An 18636-nucleotide genomic window follows, 5' to 3' on the forward strand; every position below is an offset into this window, starting at 1 on the left:
TGTTAACCCTGAACATAATTAAGAGTAAAATGTTGCGCATAAACAGGTAAAGAGATTAGTCATTATTTTATTACCCTGATGATGACAAATCACTGGAAGTAGTAACTACCATAAAATACCTGAGATTTTCCACCTGGAGTAATCTAAAGTGGAATGACCATATGAAACAAATAGTAACAAAAGCAGGTGCCACACTGAGATTCATTGAGAGAATCTTAAGAAAATGCAATTAACCCACTAAAAAAATAGCTTACAAAATTCTCATTTGACCGATTCTTGAGTTCATCCAACGAAGAATGGCACATTTTGTTGTGGGATCTGCATTACTGACAGGTTTATCTTGAAATTTCAAGAGTGTATGTTTCAAGAAGAATCAGGCAACATGTCACTTTCTCTCATAAAAACTGATCAGCCAGAACATTGTGACCACCTACCTAATAGCCGGTATGTCCAGCAGCAACACATCCTCTCTGGAACCAGTGAGGCCTCGATAGGTCACTGGTGAGAGTGGACACCGCACCTGCCTACATAAGTCACCTAATTCCCATAAATTCCGAGGAGGGGGCCAATGAGCTCTTTTTGCACATTCAATCATATTTCAGATATGTTCAATTGGGTTCAGGTCTGGCGATTTGGGGGGTCATTACATTAACTGGAACTCCCCACTGAGTTCCTCAAACTACTTCATCACATTCTTTGTGACATGCCACATTATCTTTTTGTAAAATGCCGCTGCTGTTGGGAAACATGATCATCAAGGAGGAGTGTACAAGGCCTGCAACAACTGTACAATACTCCTTGGCTATCATGGTGCTTTCGCTAGCTGCATAGGACCCATGGATGCCCACATGAATGTTCCTCAGAGCATAATGGAACTGTTACCAGTTTGTCTCCTCCCCTAGTAAAGGTGTCAATGAGCTGTTCCCCTGGAAGACGATGGATTTGCTAGCTCCCATCAGTATGGTGGAAAAGGTATCAGGATTCGTCAGTCCATGCAATGCTCATCCAATGAGTCAATGTCCAGTGCTGATGGTCACTTTCCCATTTCTGTCTGATGTAATGGTGTTAACATTGAAATGTGTGTGGGTTGTCAGCTGTGAGGCCCGTCGTTAGGTACGTCTAGTGCACTGTGTGTTCAGACACACTTGTACTCTGCCCAGCATTAAAGTCTCATGTTAGATCTGCCACAGTTTCACACCTGTCCTGTTTTACCAGTCTGCCAAGCCAAAGGCATCCGACATCTGAAATGAGGAGTAACTGCTTAGCCCCATAATGTCTGGACATGGTTTCACCTTGGTTTTGCCATGTGTTGAAGACTCACTACAGAATTCCTTGCAATTGTTTGCTGATGATATGTGGTGTATGGGAAGGTGTTGAAAGTGTGACTGTAGTATGATACAAGAGGACTTAGACAAAATTTGTAGTTGGTTCGATGAATGGCAGCTGGCTCCAGATGTAGAAATGTTTAAGTCGATGCAGCTGAGTAAGAAAAACAAACCTGTAATGTCCAGATACAGCATTAATAGTACAGTTGTTTGAATATCTGGATGTTATGTTGCAAAATAGTATTAAATGGAATGAGCATATGAGGATTGTGGTAGGGAACGCGAATGGTCAGTGTAGGTTTATTGGGAGAATTTTAGGAAAGTGTGGTTCATCTATAAAGGAGATAGCATATAGGATGTTAACGTTACCTTTTATTGAAGACTGCTCGAGAGTTTCAGATATGCACCAGGTCAGATTAAAGGAAGAGAATGAAGCAATTCAGAGGCAGGCTGTTTCATTTGTTACCTGTAGGTTGGAACAACATGCAAGTGGTACAGAGATGCTCCAGGAACACAATGGAAATCCCTGGAGGGAAAATGAAATTCTTACAGAGGACCCATATTGAGAAAATTTAGAGAACTAGCATGCAGAACAATTCTACTGCCACAACATACATTTCACATAAGGACCATGAAGATAAGATACAAGAAATTAGGGCTCATACGGAGACATATAGAGAGTTGGTTCTCCCTCACTCTATCTGCTAGTGGAACAGGAAAGGAAACTACTAATAGTGGTACAGGGCACCCTCTGCCATGGACCATACAGTGGCTTATGGATTGTGTATGTAGTGGAGGTAGTCATAGGATACTATGTCTTTTTTTTTCATTTTCTGAAGTTCAAAGTTTTACATTTCTGATCATTTAAAGCAAGTTTCTTGTTATTTTACCATTTTGTAATATTATCAAGATCTGTTTGAACATCTGTGCAGCTTTTTTCAAACAGTACTTCATTGTATATAGCTGCATCATCAGCAGAAAGCCTGAGATCACCATTATTGTTGTTATTATTATTATTATTATGGTTTACCTGGTTCATTTTGTTTTCTTATGTAAGGACTTCATATAAAAATGCATCTCCGCTATATGGTAGTAGCAACTTTTTGCTTCTCATAATATTGTTATAAAAACTATTAAATGCGTATAAAAATTACAGAATGTAAGCAAACACACAAAAATTTTATAATTGTGTGTCTAGGTCTCTTAACCATCCACAAACTTGGTGTAACTAAATGCAGTTCTCCACCAGGAAATTTTCATAACAAACACTCCTCAACTTCCTCGAGTCAGTGAAGCTCATATAATATTAGGTACAGAAAGCTGGTTGAAAGCTGAAATTGACCGCAGTGAGATTTTTGGGGAAAATTTAAGTGTATATCAAAAGGATAGGCAAATTGGAAGTGGAGGTGTGGTGTATTTGTTGCTGTAGACAAAAATCTCACATCCACCAAGATATAAATTGAAGCTACATGTCAAACTGTTTGGGCAAGACTAGTATTACGGGGGGCATAAAATGATAATTGGATCCTTCCCTATCACCCACTGGACTCATCTCCTGGTGTAATCAAAAACTATAGGGAAAACCTCAGTTCACTTACTTTATTCTGTAGTCATTGGTGAAGACTTTAATCATCCAACAATTAATTGGGAAAATTACAGGCTTGTAGTGATGGGGGTGATAAGACATCTTGTGAAACATTACTAAATGCCTTCTCTGAAAACTACCTAGAATGGATAGTTTGGAACCTTAGTCCTGATGGAAATGTATTGGATCTGATGGCAACTAATAAACCTGACCTCTTCGAGAATGTCCATATCGAAACTGGTGTCAGTGACCATGAAATGGTTGCGGCAACAATGACTACCCAAGTACAAAGGACAACTGAAACAATCAGAAAGATATATATGTTCACTAAACTATATAAAAATCGGTAATATCACATCTCAGTGAGGAACTTTAAACTTTCATCACAGCTGGACCATGTAGCGGAACTCTTTGTCAAGTTTGAAACAATATTTGAGCACATACTGGATAGATATGTACCCAGTAGAACAGTTTATTGTGAGAGGGAACCTCCGTGGTATACAGTCACTGTAAAGTAACTTCTAAAGAAACAGTGATTGTGTGGCTATAGATAGAGAGATGCTGAATGAAACATGTCGTGCTGGCAAGAGAATAATGTGTGATGCCTAGAGAGCAATGCATGATGCCTTCAATGACTGCTGTAACAGAATATTGTCAAGTGACCTTTCACTGAACCAAAAGAAATTCTGGTTGTTTGTAAATGCTGTTAGTGGTACCAAAGTTTGTGTCCAGTCCCTAGCAAATGGGACAGGAACAGAAATGAGGGTAGGAAAGCAAAAGCTGAAATGCTTAACTCCATTTTAAAATGTTCCTTTACAAAGTAAAACCCAGGATAATTGCCCGAGTTTAATCCTCACACTGCTGGAAAATGAATGAAGTAAGTATTAGTGTCAGTGGTGTTGAGAAACACCTGAAATCATTAAAATTGAACACAACTCCAGGCCTCAATCGAATCCCTGTCAGATTCTGATCTGAATTTCAGCTGAGTTTCACTATAATGTATTGTAGATCCATCAAATATAAAAACCATTCCCAGTTCTTGGAAAAAGGCACTGGTCACACTCATAAACAAGAAGGGTAGTAGAAGTGATCCACAAAATTACCGTCCAGTACCCTTGTCATCGATTTGTTGTAGAATCTTAGAACATATTCTGAGCTCATATGTAATGAAATATGTTAAACCTAATGCACTCCTCAATGCCAACCAGTGTGGATTTCAAAAACATCAGTCATGGAAAACCCAACTCTCAGTTTTCTCACATGACAAACTGAAATCCTCGGATCAAGGCAATCAGGTAAATACTGTATTTCTTGATTTCCGAAAAGAATTTGACTCAGTACCACACAAAGATTTATTGTCAAAAGTGCAACTATATGGTGTACCAAGTGAAATTTGTGACTGGGTTGAAGACTTCTTAGTAGAGAGGATGCAGGATGTTCTCTTCAATGGAAAGTCATTGTTGGATATAGAAGTAACTTAGGGTGTGCAACAGGCAATTGTGTTGGGCCCCTTTCTGTTCCTGTTATATATTAATGATGTTGCATACAATATTAATAGTAAAATCAGGCATTTTGCAGATGATAGTTATCTATTGTGAAGTACTATTTGAGAGAAGCTGCATAAATATTCAGTCAGATCTTGATTAATTTCAACATGGTGCAGAGATTGGCTGCTCTGAATGTTAGAAATGTGAAACTGTGCACTTCACAAAACTAAAAAATGTAGTATCCTATGACTATAATATCAGTGAGTCAGTGTTGGAATCGGCCAACTCATACAAATACCTAGGTGTAACACTTTGTAGGGATATGAAATGGAGTGATCACATAGGTTCAGTTATGAGAAAAGCAGGTGGTGTTCTTTGTTTTATCGATAGAATACTGGAAAGTGCAGTCAGTTTACATAAGAGATTGCTTACAAATCACTCGTGTGACCAGTCCTAGAATATTGCTCAAGAGTGTGGGATCCATACCAGACAGGACTAACAGGGGATATTGAATGTATACAGAGAAGGTAAGCACAAATGCTCACATGTTTGTTCAGTCCACGGGAGAGAGTCACAGAAATACTGAAGGAAATGAACTAGCAGATTTTTGAAGACAGACGTAAACTACTCCGAGAAAGTCTATTAACAACGTTGCAAGAACCAAATGGCTTTAAATGATTACTCTAACAATATACTACAACCCCCTACGTATCACTCGCATGGGAATCGTGAGGATAAGATTAGAATAATTACTGCATGTACAGAAGCATTCAAACAATCATTCTTCCCACTCTCCATACGTAAATGAAACTCTAAAAATATACTACAACCCCCTACGTATCACTCGCATGGGAATCGTGAGGATAAGATTAGAATAATTACTGCATTCAATCAATCATTCTTCCCACTCTACATACGTAAATGAAACAGCGAGAAAACCTAATGACTGGTACAATGGGACATACCCTCTGCCATGCACATTAGGGTGGTTTGCAGAGTATAGATGTAGATATAGGTGTGGATTTAGATGTAGACTGCTGCTTTACAGTGAAGAGAAAGTTTCCACATCACATTGTACTGTGAGAGCTAAGCTGGTGGGAGCCTAAGCTCCTGGCAGTGTCGCCCAAGCCAGAAAACAAAGCTTAGTCTACAATGATGCCTTTGATGGCCTTCAGGAGGGGCCAGACATGGGGCAGGAAGAGCTTTCAGATGGGGTGAAGTCAGTATTCCTGGGGGAAATAACCCCAAAGAAAAATTAAGCGCTTGCTGCTTTGCAGTTAGATGAATGTCTTACTAATGACTAGAGGAAGTAAATGGTGATCAAAAATTACTGCCAAGTCATAAGGTCAGAAGGTGGGAGCCTCACCACATGTCTAACCTGGCTACAGAGCAGCATGGCATACTGGGAACTTTAAGTTACTGATAATCTTCAAAGAAACCTGCCCGATGGATTAAATAGAAGACAACCCAAGCAATGAAAAGGTAAACAATTAGGAATAGTGGATAAGCTCAACATTAAGACTTGGAATATGAGAAGCTCACACTTAATAGAAACAGAGCTATGAAAAGAACTGAAGCAATGAAATATTAATATTGCAGAAATTACAGAAACAAAGAAAAAGCTAAGAGGAACAGTAGATTTAGAGGGGTACCTAATGATTTACAGTGCTTTATGAAATGACAAAAGAGCTAGGTGTGGATTTGCTATATTAGTAGATAGTAAATGGAAATATAAAATTGAAGATTATGCTTACATAAATGATAGAATCATAACATCAAGTTTCGGAATAGATCAAGGGCATCTAACAGTGATTCGAGTGCACACTCCCAGGGATGGAAAAAAAGAAGAGACCAAAGCTTTTTATGAAACCCTGCAAAGGCAATTTGATAGATGCAACAAAACAGACCACCTTTTAATGCCAGAATAGGAAATAACACAGTACTTGTAACTGAGGCAAACTTGTGACGAACAACTCGTAAATGATAACGGACATTATTTTATACATTTTGCCTCAAGTAATGGTCTGAAAATTACTAATTCTTTTTTAGGAAGAGAGATACATAAATACATTTGGAAATGAGAGGACAGAGGTCAGTAATAGATTATTTGATTGCCATCAGTAAAAAAGTTCAGAAAGTTCGTGTTTTCACAGACACTGACAATTACTTGGATCTGTACTTGGTAGTAGCAAAAACTAGCTATGCACACTAGACAGAAAATAACAAAGAGATTTGAGACAAGAAGGGAAGAAAGTTTTAAGGTCTACCTGTTACAGGATGAAAGCATAAAACATCTATAGCAAAAAGACTGAATATTTGCCTTAGTCTGACAGATGCAAATGATAGCTCAGAAACTGGATGGCGAAGCTACATATTGAAGAGGCCACAAATGAAGAAAAAAACAAGAAGTAAGAAGGGATAAAGAGTATGGAATGAAGATATCACAAAAGCAGTTGAGGAAAAGAAATAAGCATACCAGATATATTTACAGATTTACAGGAAAAAACAGAATCTGCAAAACAAGAATACCGATCATCTGAAACACCAGTTAACCAAAAGTGCACTTCTGCTAGCACCTGCTAATTCTTTGGGGCTGTAGCTCTTTTCCTCTCCAACAATGAGCAGTCACTTGCTTGACCTTGAGTCAGTGATGTGTGAGTCTTCACTTGTAACATCATGCTGTAGTTGTACCATACACAATGACAGACAAACATAAACATATTGTTGTCAATGTTTCCAATAAACTTAAAATAATAAACCAATTGATGTACGCTGTTAGTGGATCAGTTTTAGCTAGCATGCCACAGTATCGGATACTGAAAGGAACAGTGATGTCATCACAAAATTTATGAGTCAACCTGACAGTGGAAATGGAACCTCACACAGACAAACGTCGAAAATGGCAGAAAACCCTGGTTTAGACACTGCAGTTTACACATAGTTCGTGCAGCTACATAACCAAAGACAACAAATAAGTGGCCCTCTGATTTGTAAAAAAGTGCTTGAAATGGATAGGAAACTTTAGGTAATGCTGATTTTAAAGCAACTACTTGCTGGCTTATGCATATCGAATCTAGACATGGAATTAGGGACTTGGACATGCAAGGTGAAAAATTATGGAGTGAACATTTTAAAGACTATTTTAATAAAATGGTTGATACAGAGGGCCATAACAAAACCATTACTTACTGTGCTGATAAAACTGATTTGTATTGGAAGAAAATGCCAACAAAATCCCTATTTTCCAAGGAAGAAATGTCAGCATCTTGTCATAAGACAAGCAAATCTCCCATCACTGCTATGCTATGTAGAAATGTTACTGGAACACACATGCTATCCTTGCTGATTGTGGGGAAGTCTAAGAATCTGCAGTGCTTTATGGTACTAAAAACTTTTCCATTCACTTACAAGAATCAGAAGAATTCATGGATGGTTAGAAGCATTATTACAGAATGATGTGACATGAACCATGGATCATGCCGCTGGTGGGTAAGCTTGTATGCCTCAGCGATACAGATAGCTGTACTGTAGGTGCAACCACAACCGAGGGGTATCTGTTGAGAGGCCAGACAAACATGTGGTGGTTCCTGAAGAGAGGCAGCAGCCTTTTTAATAGTTGCAGGGGCAACAGTGTGGATGATTGATTGATCTGACATTGTAACACTAACCAAAATGGCCTTTCTGTGCTGGTACTGCGAACGGCTGTAAGCAAGGGAAAACTGCAGCCATAATTTTTCCTGAGGACATGCAGCTTTAATGTATGGTTAAATGATGATGATGATGTCCTCTTGGGTAAAACATTCCAGAGGTAAAATAGTCCCCCATTTGGATCTCCGGGCAGGGACTACTCGGGGACGTCATTATCAGGAGAAAGAAAACTGGCGTTCTATGGATCGGAGTGTGGAATGTCAGATCCCTTAATCAGGCAGGTAGGTTACAAAATTGAAAACGGGAAATGGATAGGTTAAAGTTAGATATAGTGGGAATTAGTGAAGTTAGGTGGCAGGAGGAACAAGACTTCTGGTCAGGTGAATACAGGATTATAAATACAAAATCAAATAGGGGTAATGCAGGAGTAGGTTTAATAATGAATAAAAAAGAATAGGAGTGCAGGTATGCTACTACAAACAGCATAGTGAATGCATTATTGTGGCCAAGATAGACACAAAACCCATGCCTACCCCAGTAGTACAAGTTTATATGCCAACTAACTCTGCAGATGATGAAGAAATTGATGAAATGTATGATGAGATAAAAGAAATTATTCAGATAGTGAAGGGAGATGAAAATTTAATAGTCTTGGGTGACTGGAATTCGATAGTAGCAAAAGGAAGAGAAGGAAACATATAAGTGAGTATGAAATGGGGGTAAGAAATGAAAGAGGAAGGCGCCTGGTAGAATTTTGCACAGAGCATAACTTAATCATAGCTAACACTTGGTTCAAGAATCATAAAAGAAGGTTGTATACATGGAAGAATCCTGGAGATACTAGAAGGTATCAGATAGATTATATAATGGTAAGATAGAGATTTAGGAACCAGGTTTTAAATTGTAAGACATTTCCAGGGGCAGATGTGGACTCTGACCGCAATCTCTTGGTTATGAACTGTAGATTAAAATGGTGTGTCTGTGCATGAAGTGTGTTCACATCATAGGCTGGAGGAGAACAGTTCTCTCTACTCATTGCCATTTGTGGTAAGATGTTGAGTAAGACTAACTATCATCTGATGGCAGCAGTTAGCATAGGTGAATGTGCAGAGCAGTTCAGAACTGGACTACCGTCCAACATGGCATCTGTTATATTAGTCCACTCGTATGAATGGGTATTAACAAAGATTGTTTTGATTGCCCTCTTCCCCTTCACTCTTCAAGCATCAATATCCCCATATTGCCTCTTCAACACATCTGTCACACAATAGTCCTAACATCAGTTTCTGCTGGTTCCTGACCCATTACTCATCTCACCTACATCTACATATGTACTCTGCAAACAACTGTACAATGTGGTGGAGAGCATTTGTACCATTGGTAGTCTTTCCCTCGAAAATGAAACCAGTGAAAAATGATTGTTCGTGTGCCTCTGTATGAACCCTAATCTCCCACAGTTTTTTCTTTACAGAAAATAAATGTTGGAGGCAGTAGAATCTATATGCAATTTGTCACATATGGTACCTTTCTTCAGTTCCTCAACGGCAGTTTGTGAAAAAAAAAAAATCATCTTCTTTCTTTCAAAGGCTCACATGTAAGCAGAGGGAGCATTTCTATAACATGCTAACACTGATCAGACCTGCTGGTAAGAGTATAGCAGGACACCTCTGAATTACTTTGGTGTCTTGCTTTAATCTTACCTGGTGCAGTTCCCAAACAGTCGAGCAGTATTCAAGGATTGGTTGCATGCAGTTAGCTGTAGAGGGTTATTACATATGCCCAGAACATTCCCAAAAAGCAATTTTCCTCCATTACAAGTGACCTTTTGCTGTTCCTCTGGTTCATTATGTTCCTCTATGTTATATGTACATATTTAATCATTGTGACATAGTCAAGCAGCATACCATTACTACTGTGTTTGAACATTACAAGAATGTTTCCCCTGTCTGTCCAAACTAAATTATCTTTGTCCTAGCCCCCCCCCCCCCCCCCCCAAACCCCCCTACACACATACTCTCTCTCTCTCTCTCTCTCTCTCTCTCTCTCTCTCTTTCTCCATCCCTCTCTCCCCCTCCCCCTCTTCCATACCTTCCAGTTTCAGCTCACCTCTGTCTCTCTCTCCACCCCTCCCTCCCTACCTCATACCTTCCAGTTTCAGCTCACCTACTTCACCAGAGGAAACATGTCCATTTGGCTCACAGTTCATGCAGAATGTTCGGCCAAGTGATGTGGCTGTGTGCATTCTGTAATATTTTATCATCTTGCTTATGTACATATCTACTAACCAGTGAATACCTCTATGTCGAATACACATGGCCACATGTTCCATTGTTCCATTGTTTGTGTTCTAGCAAAGATTTTATACTAGTAAATTACAGAAATGATGTGGGGTGCTGATAAGACAAATCTTACATTTCTGAAAATACTGTATTTACTTGTCTAATTAAAGGTACAAAGTCTGGAAGAAGCCAGATTTACTTGTAGACAGTCACGATTGTTTTATACACTGAAGGCTCTACAGCCTTCATATGTTGGAAGAAAATAATTTCCAATAAATTATTGACAAGATTCTTTAAAGTATTTGTCTTCCTGTCTGTTCTCTTATCTCTTTGTAACATTATTTCTTATGTTCTTACTTTTTCTTTGTATTTGTAACTATGTGGTCTTATATCTGAATTTCATTCTTTGTAGGTTTAAAACAGTGCGGTAGCTTGAATTTGGCTCAGACCAAGGACAGGATGATATCATTACGTCGTCGAATGGCATACCATCAGGCAACTGGTTTACATTGCGAAGTAAGACAATTTTGCTTGACAAATCTGAATACAGCAAACTGAAAGAAATTTCTGAAATGTATTAACAGACAGAAGAGGAGTATCTTCTTGCCAGATTTCAAAAGTGGGAGCCTTTGGAATGGGGATGACACAAGAAGTATGAATCATGGTTGAATGTGTATCTTCTGAAGACTTTAAATATTTCATTGATCAAAAGGAAGGAAGGAGAGGGCCAAAGGAAAAGGTTGACATCTGAAGGTGTTTGCAACAACTGTCTTTTCTGAATCATCCCCTATACATTATATTTCTCCAAGTGCAGGGTTTGCGGTGATTTTTTCTCCTCCTTTCCTCTCCAGTTCTTGTTCATAGTACCTTTTTGTAACATGAAGATGCTGCTCTTCTGTCTCAGATGTTATTAATGGCCCTTTCATATTTATTTAGAGGCCATGGTCATTGTGCAACAATAATACTTATGTAGTTTTAAGTACATAAAAGAGAGAGAGATTAAATTTTCTGCTCGTTATTGAAAATAATTTATTGAAGCAGCATTTTTGTACCTGGTGTTTCTAATGAAAGATATAATTATTATTAGATATTTATTTTCATTGTAAATTTGTTAGTAAATCTGTATTGTGTTTAAATCATTAAAGAACTCACATTCAGTTTGGCAGTTATCAAACATTTCATTGACAGATGTAGTCTATTAACAGTGATCTTACAAGTGTATGCTGCCTGGTTGGAGCTCAGCAGTGAGAAAACATTGGACAACTGCTCACTGCAGCAGCAGCAGAAGAAGAAGAAGGTGATTACACCATTGGTGAAAAATACTGTGCCCATAAAAGAATTATCAACTTGTCTGAAAATGTATTATTTTAGATATATTTCTTTATTAGACAGTGTGAAGAAATAGAATTGGGGGGTGGGAGGGGGGCGGTGGGGGGAGAGTAATAATAAAATTTTACCAGGAAAGAGGATAATGAATCAAGCAAAATTTGATAAATAACCAGCTGTTTTAAACACACTATTTGGGACAATGTATACAAAACGGCAGCCATTCAGTGACAACTGTTTGGAAGGCAGCATCCTTGAAAAATTAGTGAAAAGCTAGTTGCAAGAATATTTTGGGCTGCAACAATTATTTCCAGTTTTTGAGGAGCATAACCATTATTTCCTTGAGGAAATAAACTCTGTAGCAATGTAATTTTGAACACATGCTCAAATAATGATAAATGATATGGGAAATGTGTTTAAAATTTCACTTTTGTTTTCTTTTTCATCGGTGACTTAATTTACATTTACTGAGCTATTTTTTACAGAAAAAGTTCATTCACACTTTCCAAACCTCAACAAAATTAAAGCACTCTGTCTTCAGGCCCCGAGTGGCCTACCGGGACCATCTGACCACCGTGTCATCCTCGGTGGAGGATGCGGATAGGAGGGGCGTGGGGTCAGCACACCGCTCTCCCTGTCGTAAGATGGTATTCTTGACCGAAGCCACTACTATTTAGTCGAGTAGCTCCTCAGTTGGTGTCACGAGGCTGAGTGCACCCCAAAAAATGGCAACAGTGCATGGCGGCCTGGATGGTCACCCATCCAAGTGCTGACCACGCCCGATAGTGCTTAACTTCGGTGATCTCACGGGAACCGGTGTACCCACTGTGGCAAGGCCATTGCTCTCAACAAAATTAAGACAAGGCAATTTAGATTTTGTAACTGCAAATATTGAAAAGACCAGAGAATGAACAACTTAAAAAATTAAGAAATATGAGAGTTGTACAAACACTTGTTACTTCGTCACAAAGCTAAAGAAGAAAAGGTTGAACAGGACTGGTCACACATAAGAATGACAGAGGATGTACTACCTAGTATAGAATTCTCTAGAAAAATACATGAAGTACAAGGAAAAGGGAGATGCAGAAAGAAAGCATCTCTCATGACATCAATTTCTCAAATACAAGTTTAGTGATTTTTCATTTCTTTTTATGAACACCTTTTTGTGGGAAGTGTCTCATGAACTTCGCTGTGAAAATTTAGCATTTGTTACTGTACAAATTCAAAAATATGTTGTTCGCTCATATGCATATGATGTTGCCCAAAGTTGATTTATTAATTTTGAAGTAATTTACTAATTTGGGGAGGGGGGGGGGGGGGGGCTGGTCCCATTTTTATTTCAAGGCACTTGTCACACTGAGATAGTGACACACCACAAAGAGAGATAGCAGCGGTAGAATTTGAATAAACATTTTTCATAATACTGATTTTGTATTCTTCTTCTTTGTTGTAAGTTGTAGGCTTATAGTTCATTCTAAAATATAAGTTTTTATTCTGGCCTATAGATGTTTGGGTACATCCTATTAAATAATATGAACACTGGTGGACTTTCTGGAATAGAGCATGTATGTTTCCAGTCATTTCATGTTCAGTCATTTAACACCACAATACAAATCAACATAACTTGTACCCCATCCTCGTAGTTCAAACTAATACTACTAACTACTCAAAGACCAAGATATACCGCTAACAACATGAAAATACTATCATGCTGTTGTTGTGGTCTTCAGCCCTGAGACTGGTTTGATGCAGCTCTCCATGCTACTCTATCCTGTGGAAACTTCTTCATCTCCCAGTACCTACTGCAACCTACATCCTTCTGAATCTGCTTAGTGTATTCATCTCTTGGTCTCCCTCTACGATTTTTACCCAGCACACTGCCCTCCAGTACTAAATTGGTGATCCCTTGATGCCTCAGAATATGTCCTACCAACCGATCCCTTCTTCTAGTCAAGTTGTGCCACAAACTCCTCTTCTCCCCAATCCTATTCAATACCTCCTCATTAGTTATGTGATCTACCCATCTAATCTTCAGCATTCTTCTGTAGCACCACATTGTCTTCTTGTTTAAACTATGTTTCGTCCATGTTTCACTTCCATACATGGCTACACTCCATACAAATACTTTCAGAAACGACTTCCTGACCATTAAATCTATACTCGATGTTAACAAATTTTTCTTCTTCAGAAACGCTTTCCTTGCCATTGCCAGTCTACATTTTATATCTTTTCTTCTTCGACCATCATCAGTTATTTTGCTCCCCAAATAGCAAAACTCCTTTACTACTTTAAGTGTCTCATTTGCTAATCTAATTCCCTCAGCATACTTAATTTGACTACATTCCATTATCCTCGTTTTGCTTTTGTTTATGTTCATCTTATATACTCCTTTCAAGACACTGTCCATTCCGTTCAACTGCTCTTCCAAGTCCTTTGCTGTCTCTCACAGAATCACAATGTCATCGGCGAACCTCAAAGGTTTTATTTCTTCTCCATGGATTTTAATACCTACTCCGAACTTTTCTTTTGTTTCCTTTATTGTTTGCTCAATATACAGATTGAATAACATCAGGGACAGGCTACAACCCTGCCTCACTCCCTTCCCAACCACTGGTTCCCTTTCATACCCCTCGACTCATAACTGCCATCTGGTTTCAGTACAAATTGTAAATAGCCTTTCGCTCCCTGTATTTTACCCCTGCCACCTTCAGAATTTGAAAGAGAGTATTCCAATCAACATTGTCAAAAGCTTTTTCTAAGTCTACAAATGCTAGAAATGTAGGTTTGCCTTTCTTCTAAGATAAGTCGTAGGGTCAGTATTGCCTCACGTTTTCCAATATTTGTACGGAATCCAAACTGATCTTCCCCGAGGTCGGCTTCTACTAGTTTTTCCATTTGTCTGTAAAGAATTTGCGTTACTATTTTGCAGCCGTGACTTATTAAACTGATAGATTGGTAATTTTCTTTGGGATTGGGATTATTATATTCTTCTTGAAGTCTGAGGGTATTTCGCCTGTCCCAGACATCTTGCTCACCAGATGGTAGAGTTTTGTCAGGAACTGGCTCTCCCAAGGCTGTCAGTAGTTCTAATGGAATGTTGTCTTCTCCTGGGGCCTTGTTTCGACTTAGGTCTTTCAGTTCTCTGTCAAACTCTTCACGCAGCAACATATCTCCCATTTCATATTCATCTGCATCCTCTTCCATTTCCATAATATTGTCCTCAAGTACATCACACTTGTACGGACTCTTCCTCCTTTCTGCTTTCACTTCTTTGCTTAGAACTGAGTTTCCATTTGAGCTCTTGATATTCATACAAGTGGTTCTCTTTTCTCCAAACGTCTCTTTAGTTTTCCTGTAGGCAGGATCTATCTTACCCCTAGTGAGATAAGCCTCTACATCCTTACATTTGTCCTCTAGCCATCCCTGCTTAACCATTCTGTCGATCTCATTTTTGAGACATTTGTATTCCTTTTTGCCTGCTTCATTTACTGCATTTTTATATTTTCTCCTTTCATCAATTAAATTCAGTATTTCTTCTGTTACCCAAGGATTTCTACTATTCTCAACTTTTTACCTACTGGATCCTCTGCTGCCTTCACTATTTCATCCCTCAAATCTATCCATTCTCCTTTTACTGCATTTCTTTCCCACATTCCTGTCAATTGTTCCTTTATGCTCTCCCTGAAACTCTGTACAACCTCTGGTTTAGTCAGTTTATCCAGGTCCCATCTCCTTAAATTCCCACCTTTTTGCAGTTTCTTCATTTTTAATCTACAGTTCACAACCAATAGATTGTGGTCAGAGTCCACATCTGCCCCTGGAAATGTCTTACAATTTAAAACCTGGTTCCTAAATCTCTGTCTTACCATTATATAATCTATCTGAAACCTGTCAGTATCTCCAGGCTTCTTCCATGTATGCAGCCTTCTTTTATGATTCTTGAACCAAGTGTTAGCTATGATTAAGTTGTGCTCTGTGCAAAATTCTACCAGGCGGCTTCTTCTTTCATTTCTTTGCCCCAGTCCATATTCGCCTACTACGTTTCCTTCTCTCCCTTTTCCTACTACCGAATTCCAGTTACCCATGGCTATTAAATTTTCATCTCCCTTCCTATCTGAATAATTTCTTTTATCTCATCATACATTTCATCAATTTCTGCATCATCTGCAGAGCTAGTTGGCATATAAACTTGTACTACTGTTGTAGGTGTGGGCTTCATGTCTATCTTGGCCACAATAAAGTGTTCAATATGCTGTTTGTAGTAGCTTACCTGCACTCCTATTCTTTTATTCATTATTAAACCTATTCCTGCATTACACCTATTTGATTTTGTATTTATAACCCCGTATTCGCCTTACCAGAAGTCTTGCCACCTGCCACCAAACTTCACTAATTCCTACTATATCTAACTTTAACCTATCCATTTCCGTTTTTAAATTTGTTAACCTACCTGCCCGATTAAGGGATCTAACATTCCACGCTCCGATCCATAGAACGCCAGTTTTCTTGCCCCTGATAACGATGTCCTCTTGAGTAGGCGCCGCCCGAAGATCCGAATGGGGAACTATTTTACCTCCAGAATGTTTTACACAAGAGGACATCATCATCATCATTTACTCATACAGTAAAGCTGCATGCCCTTGGGAAAAATTACGGCTGTAGTTTCCCCTTGCTTTCAGCCGTTCGCAATGCCAAAACAGCAAGGCTGTTTTGGTTAGTGTTACAAGGTCAGATCAGTCAATCATCCAGACTGTTGCCCCTGCAACTTCTGAAAAGGCTGCTGCCCCTCTTCAGGAACCACATGTTTGTCTGGCCTCTCAACAGATACCCCTCCGTTGTGGCTGCACCTATGGTATGGCTATCTGTATCGCTGAGGCACGCAAGCCTCCTCACCAACGGCAAGTTCCATGTTTCAAAAGGGGGAATACTATCATATATCGATTTATTTGTGCAAAATCATCTCTAGAACATACATTTCATAAATAAAATACAAATAACAGTTTATCTTTTTAGAAAGTCCATAATCATCATCATAATTACATCAGTTGTGTATATATGTTGATGTTTATACTTTTTCATGCAGCAATGTGGTAGTGGGTTTCTGGATTTTGGGATTTCAATTTGGAATCGGTCATTTCACATGATCCAAGATCGATTAGTACATTTGTCTCACATTAGCCAGTTTTATTACAGTATGATGATGTCATATTTATTGACTTAAGGATAGCTTATTATGTGTTTACAAACTGTTATCAAACAAAATGTATGCACATGGAATATCAGAACAGGCATGTAGATGAGTTGAAGATCTCCTGTCAAATAGAAATCAGACTGTTTTTCATAATGAGGAGATGTCATCAGGAGCAAAATTAGTAGGACTTCCATACAAGTGTGGTGGGATGTTAGTTATTTAGTTATTAGTGCATTCCTTTGATCATAATTGTGATCTCTCACTGTTATGTAGAATGAGTAAATTTTTCATTATGGTACAAGGAGGTATGATTTCAGTTTGTGTTTCCAGTTAATTGTGTTATCTATTAGAATCTTTACACCTCTGGGTAAGTGGTCAAAGACTTTTATGGTTGAATACATCTCTCTTTTGCATATCACCTGAAGGCTGAGTGAGGCATAGTGGAAGTCATTTTCTGTTCCAGTATTATGTTTCTGAATTTTCATGGAAAACATAAATAACAATAGTAGCTTTCTTGGAGTGTTTGTAGATCAAGTTGTTTTGACACCATTAGAAACTTGTTATGGGAGGCGGAGGGACTCACAGATAATCAGCACTATGTTAAAAAAAGTAAAGCAGAAAGGTTAGGGTTTAACATCCGCTTAATGATGAGGTTGTCAAAATCAGCATAATTTGGTCTGACTGACTTTTGAAATAATGTATTCAGTCTGGGGATAGAAAGTGAGGTGGATTAAAATTTTTTGTTGATAAATAACTGGATCTTTTTACAGAATGTTACAGGAAATGACTAGATGATCGGAAATGTGTAACCAATAGCAATAATGTTCCTGAGATAAGGATATTTCATGAAAAGCACTGTACTTGTTACTACTGTAACCAGGGGTGACAATAAGCATAGAACAATTAAACATGAAACACACAAAAGGCTTGTGCAACTTGCCACTTTTCTCCGTCTGCCAGTTGTTGCAACTCTGTTGGCGGTTGTGTCTGGTACAAGAGGAAGCTGCAGTCTTGTCTGCTGTAGTTGGTGGTGTTTCATGAAAAATGTACATAGGTGTCACATTGTTGATTGACACAGTTGTCAACCTGTCTTTTGTGGCAATGACTGGCTTCTTGGTATGTCTTCTTAAGACATGATGTGGTCTGGTGTATGGGTGTTGCAAAGGTTGCTTGACACTATCAGTATGGAGCATTACATGCAAGTAGCTGTCTAAATTATGATGCATGCAACTGCTCATTGTACCATGCCTATCGGGAGGCCTTGGGATGTCAGATGTAAGCAAATTGGTCTCGTTTCTTATTTAGGAAATCTGGCTGGTCTCATGGTGTTGTCTGTAGAGAACCTGCATGGACAAATTCTCCAGGAATATGTAATATTCCAGCATAGACTAATTCTGCAGCTGAGGAATCGATGTGAGGGTTGTAAGTAGTTGATAATCCGAGGAGAACTATCAAAAGGGTAGATGTCCAGGAAGTTCTATTACACATGAGCACCACCTTCAGGGACAAATTCTCCAGGAAGGTGTAATGTTTTACTGTAGGCTAATTCCATGGCTGAAGAGTCAATGTCAAGTTTGTAAGTAGTTTATAGTAGAAGGAAAACTATTGGAATAGAACATACATGTCCAGGAAGTTCCATGCCACATGAATGCCACCTTCAGGGTATGATACCAACATTCTATCATATCATTACTTGGGGCAGGGAAAGGGGGTGGGTAATAGCTGATGGTCTTGTGGTGTATGTACCCACAAAACTTCACCAGATTTGCAAACAGAGCAGATTCAAACTGCTGGC

The 18636-nt window shown here is 38.7% G+C and overlaps 1 protein-coding gene across 5 annotated transcripts in view; it reads left to right on the forward strand.

Moving 5' to 3' along the window:
• The window catches only part of LOC126272648 (pyruvate dehydrogenase phosphatase regulatory subunit, mitochondrial-like), a 181014-nt gene that overhangs the window by 37074 nt on the left and 125304 nt on the right, over window positions 1–18636 (forward strand). For all 5 annotated transcript variants that reach the window (XR_007549249.1, XM_049975641.1, XM_049975644.1 and 2 more), the window contains exon 4: window positions 10737–10840. Coding sequence is in view for 4 of the 5 variants with exons in the window: in XM_049975641.1 (XP_049831598.1) it covers window positions 10737–10840 (104 nt within the window). In the remaining variant the exon portion in view is untranslated. The remainder of the gene's footprint in view (window positions 1–10736; window positions 10841–18636) is intronic.

This window comes from Schistocerca gregaria, chromosome 5 (assembly GCF_023897955.1).
Source record: "Schistocerca gregaria isolate iqSchGreg1 chromosome 5, iqSchGreg1.2, whole genome shotgun sequence".
Taxonomy (NCBI): domain Eukaryota; kingdom Metazoa; phylum Arthropoda; class Insecta; order Orthoptera; family Acrididae; genus Schistocerca; species Schistocerca gregaria.